Here is a 5279-nt window from a genome sequence, read left to right as displayed (position 1 = left end):
CTTTTTCTTCATTAAAATGATCGTGAAAGTAAATTAAGCCAACAATATAATATATATTGACTACTAACTACTATTTCCATAACAAGGTGGTAAAAAATATATCTGGGTGCCTTTGGAGACGGCAGCATCCATGGTTTAAATGATGAAGTATTGTCACATATCATACCATTTTTAGCTTAGCAACCCATGTAAAATTCAAATCAAACCATCAAATTTTGCTCATCTAAACGGTTACTTCCTGAGGAAAATAACTGATCTATAAAAAAGTATTTAATTTTTAAAATTTTGTGAAAAAACAAAATTTTATTATTATTTTTTTCATAAAATCTAAAAAATAAAAAAATTGAAAATAAAAACGCACCCTAAAGTTCTCGTTTTTTATGGTAAAATTTTTATATAAGAGTTTGGTTAATAAATGATCAAGAATATCCAAAGAGAGAGTTTTCAATGATATTTTTTTTTGTGTGTGTAGTTAATGTTATTAATAAATGTATAAAAATCATCAAAAGTTAATCTTTTGGTATCCTTAGTTAATCCCTAATTTTAAATTTATCAGCTTGATTAATTACTGAGAATTTTAGTTAATTGAACACTTGTAATTAACACAGAAACTAAATCCCAGATGGAGTAATAACATTGAAGACATGTGAAATTAAACTTGAATTTCCAGGAAGAACAGAATGAAACAATGAAAGAATAAAAAAGAAACTAAGATCTCATCACATCAACTTTACACATATATAGAAGCAGCAAACTTTTGCAGTGATATGATGCACCTAACATTAATTAATAATATATATAACATATAGTATATGATAAATACTATAATGTTACTAGTGAGATAGATATACACTTGTTGTAGCTAGCATCAAACTTTTGCTGATTTGATGAAATTACATCTTCTCCTAGCTTTAATTTCACTAGAACTGATGATGATATATATAATTAATTAATAATTATATGTCACAAAAAGTTGAACCATACATTCTTCTATATCTTCTTGATTGTTCTAGAAGAACTTGGCATCGGCAGTAATAACTTTCTGATCTTGGCAAGCAACCTCTTCAAGAAGCCACTTCTCAAGCAAAGAGAATGGCATCACATCTTCAATAATCTCAGGCTTGCTTTCATTTTCTTGAAAAACATTGTTCTCATCATTAGGAGACAAAGATTGATGAGAAAACTGATCATGATCATGATCATGATCTGAAGTAGTTGTGGTAGTTGTAGTTGTTGTAGTAGTAGCGTTTGATGAGTAATCCAAAGACTCCAAACCAAACAAGGATTCAAAGGTTTCAGACAACTCAACACTGTTATCATTGCTACTACTTCCTCCTGATCCCTTTGAAGCTGTGTCACCACCATTAACAACAAAGAAATTGTTGTTTTGAGTAGTCAAAGATGAAGAGTTTGTTCTTGAACACTTGTTATTTGTTCCTGGATTCTTCATCCAACCCTTCAACAAACGTGCTATGTTCTCAGCACTTGAAGCATAGCACAAAGATGATGATTGTGTAATCGCTTTTGTTGAAGATGAAGAACAAAAATTATTATTATTACTATTATTATTATTGTTCTCCGGTGAAAGGGCTTCACTGAGGGCTCTTTTCGCCATGTGGATATCGGTTTGGAGCCTTCGCTCCCATTGGCCTCGAACCGGAATCGAACCGGAATAATTCGTTCCGGTTTCAATTCCGGTTCCAGTTCCGGTTCCGCCGAAGTTGCAAACTCCAGAACTAGGAGCTTGCAACTTCTTGAGCTTCTTCTTCAGATGCGTGTTCCAATAATTCTTTATATCATTATCCGTCCTTTGTGGTAGGTATGAAGCAATTGCAGCCCATCTGCATCCATAAATTCAATTAATTAATTAGCCATGTGAAAATATATCCAAAAAAAAATAATAATAAATATTAATAATAACTAATTAATTAATTACCTGTTTCCTAAGAGATCTTGAAGATGGATAATCATCTTTTCTTCTTGTTCAGTGAAGTTACCCCTTTTGATTCCAGGCCTCAAGTAATTAGTCCATCTAAGTCTACAACTCTTGCTACATCTTGATAACCCTGGAAAAATTAAAGTGGAAATTAATTAATTAAAGTTTAAAGCCCACTAATAAGAGCCAACAAAAATGAACCTTTTTCAGATCATAGTGCTAGATATGTATATATGAACATAAAATTAATATTAAAAAAAATTAATAAATACCTGTGTTGGTAGGAACAGCCCTCCAATTGCCAGGACCATGTTCTTGGATATAAGAGACCAAAATGATATCTTCTTCAGGAGTCCAAGGACCTTTCTTCACACCTTCTTTATCACAACATGGTGGTCTTCCCATGTCTCCTTGTTTTCTTTTCCCTTCTTTCTTCTTCAATTCTTAGCTTATGTGCACTCCCTCCTCAATAATTATAATTATGTATGTATTTATGTGTGTATATATCTCGGTCGTTTTCCTCTCCCTATCACTTGCTTCTTTGTGATGATCTATCTATCTATCTATGTGCTACTTCTCTATGATATATAATATATAACCTCTTTTTCTTGGTGTAAGCTAAGGCAAGTGTCCAAGGCTAAGGAGTGCTTTAGTATGGTGTAATAAAAAATAAAAAATTGAGAGTGTTGAGGTGTGTGAGGATGTTGACTTAATCAAGTAAAGAAGAGAGGAAGGTGCTCCAAGGTCAAAAGTTGACAGCAAGGGCATTAAAGTGAAGGGCAGGAAGGGCCAAACCAAATTATTCACCTCTGTGTCATAGTAATAGTAATAAGTAAATAATAATAATAAGAATAATAATAGTGGTAATAGTAATAGGTCTAATGAAAACCGCGTTGCATTGAATGTGGGTTGCACTGGGAAAGCCATATGTATCTCAGCCTTTAAATGTCTCTAATCCCCGGCATGCCATTAATTGCTACAATGAGGATAAAGCTGACTTTTGCAAAGCCTAATCACCTCTTCCATTCTAGGGAATAGATCATCACGTAGGATCTGCTTACTTACCTAAAAAATCTCATGTAACCAACCTTATTACCCATTAACTTTTAGGGTTTTGCAAATATAAGCTATGTATCTTCATTTTTATATAAAAAAATTACATGTTTTTAGCTAGATTTAATGGGTATGTATTTGTAGGAGCATTTAGTTATTTATATAAGAATTTGTTTAGGCACTTGTTATGAGTTTTTAAGAATATTAAGGAGTTTATGTTTAATTTGATTTCTAAAATTTGAAGTCAGATTTAAATTTATGTCTAAAATTTTAATTTATTCAAATTGAATTTTTTATTTTATAATAGTAGTTTGTGTTAGTTTTTAAATTTGTTATTTGTTAATGATCTATTGATATAGTACATTAATTTATTATGCTGGATAAAATAAAATAATATCGTTTTATATTAGCATCTAATTTTTAACAAAAATAACATCTTTTTATATAAATATATATTTTTTTCACTAATCATGGTCATAAAATGAGATGCATTTTATCCTATTAGTGTGAAATGAGAACATATTTTTAAAAATTGGACACTAATATAAAATAATATCATTTTATTTTATTCAACATGACAAATTAACATGCTAAATTAGTATAGGAGTAACAATTGTAAATCTATTATATCTATTATATATTATTAATTTTACAATTAAAATGTGTCACATGGTATTTTTTTTTATTACAATTGAAATTAAATATTTTTCTCTAAAATTAATGAATTCTTCCTCATCATTACTAATTTTACAACTAAAATGTGTCATATATTACTCCCTTATTGTAATTGAAATCAAATATTTTTCTCCAAAATTAAAGAATTCTTCTCTCCTCCCTACTAATTTTACAACCAAAGTGTGCTACATATCACTTTCTCATTATAATTGAAATCAAATCTTTTCCTCCAAAATTAAAGAGTTCTCCCCTCCTCCCTCTTCCTTTCTCTATCTCTCTCATTCCTTCAATCACTCTATCTTTTTTATATATCATTATTAATGACTAATTACAAATTTGACAATAAAAATGTATAACATGACATTCTTTAATTGCGTTAAAATTAAAATTAAAATATACCTATATTATGTATCATATATCATATATTACTATCTATAATTTACTAACCAAATGTGTCATATGACACTCTCTTATTAAAATTGAGAGAAAATATTTTCTTCTAAAATTAATAAATTTCCTTCCTAAATTCTCTCATCCACCTCTTTCTATTTTTCTATTTCTCTCTACCATTTTCACTCTATATTAATTTATATTTTATATTAGTAATTTGACAAATCAAAATATGTCATTCGATATTTTTTTATTATAATTAAAATAAAAAATTTTCTTCTAAAATTAACAAACTCTCATTCTCATTATCTATTTTTTCTACCTTTCTGTTCTACAAAAAATAAAATTAACAAAATAATATAATTCAAATAATAATATTTATTATTATTCATACACTAGCTCAACACTTGGGCCAGGTCCAAATAAACCAAAAATGCCCAATCCAAAGAATTGACATTTGCTATTCACCGACCTCCTTATAAGAGGAGGTCGGATCGAATACATACTCCACTCCAAAGAAGTTGGGATCGAATAATAACTGGCAGATAACACTTACTCAAATAATTAACTGCCCCTAAAATCTCTCAACCCACTTCCAGGAGCCATATCTCAACTTTTCTAAGATAAAGGAACGGTTATCCACCTTAAAAGGTGGAAATATTCCAACGGTGGTTATTGGTTCACCACTATAAATACACTAACAACCCTCAGGTATCTCTAAGTTCCAATACTCTCCAAACCTGCTTAACTCCTTGCTGACTTAGGCATCAGAGTGTCTTTGCAGGTACCACCCCCACTCTGTCATACACACAAGTTGGACGGTGGCTCTCAGACGCATACCAAGTCAGAGACCACATCCTTCTGACGATTGGGCTAACCTTACAAGTCTAGTCCATTAATCTTCGGTTACATAACGTAACAATTATTATATACATATTTTTTTAGTTTTTTATTTAGTTTTAAATTCTTACCATTTATCTTTTCAATAGATATTTTCATTTCTTTTTTTTTCAAATATTTATTACATATAATTTGGAGAGAATACTAATGTTATAATTAAAAGTTAGAATCAAGATTTAATAGTTTAAAAAATTAATTTTGAGTTAATTTTATAACTATTAATATAATTTTTTTATACTAATATCTAATTATATTTTATATATAAAGAGAGAAAAAATATTATTTTAAATTACAAGCATGAACTTAATTATTTTTATTTGTGCAA

At 29.4% G+C, this 5279-nt stretch overlaps 1 protein-coding gene across 1 annotated transcript; it reads right to left on the bottom strand.

Moving 5' to 3' along the window:
- On the bottom strand, nt 697-2581 carry LOC107635328 (myb-related protein 306). Its single transcript, XM_016338789.2, has 3 exons — nt 2209-2581; nt 1937-2066; nt 697-1841 (listed from the first exon to the last, which is right to left on the bottom strand). Exons 1-3 carry the CDS (start codon nt 2339-2341, stop codon nt 1010-1012), a joined length of 1095 nt encoding a protein of 364 aa, XP_016194275.1. The 5' UTR covers nt 2342-2581; the 3' UTR covers nt 697-1009.

Source organism: Arachis ipaensis, chromosome B04 (genome assembly GCF_000816755.2).
Source record: "Arachis ipaensis cultivar K30076 chromosome B04, Araip1.1, whole genome shotgun sequence".
Lineage (NCBI taxonomy): Eukaryota > Viridiplantae > Streptophyta > Magnoliopsida > Fabales > Fabaceae > Arachis > Arachis ipaensis.
Note: the sequence above shows the minus strand (reverse complement) of the source record. Positions and strands in the feature narration are given on the sequence as shown.

Excerpts from the sequence above, each read along its gene's own strand:
- LOC107635328 (XM_016338789.2), bottom strand. The coding sequence starts at position 2,341 with ATGGGAAGACCACCATGTTGTGATAAAGAAGGTGTGAAGAAAGGTCCT. Across the intron at positions 2,067-2,208 it reads GGCTGTTCCTACCAACACAG|GGTTATCAAGATGTAGCAAG; the intron begins GTATTTATTAAT and ends TAATTTTTCCAG. Across the intron at positions 1,842-1,936 it reads CAAGATCTCTTAGGAAACAG|ATGGGCTGCAATTGCTTCAT; the intron begins GTAATTAATTAA and ends TTATGGATGCAG.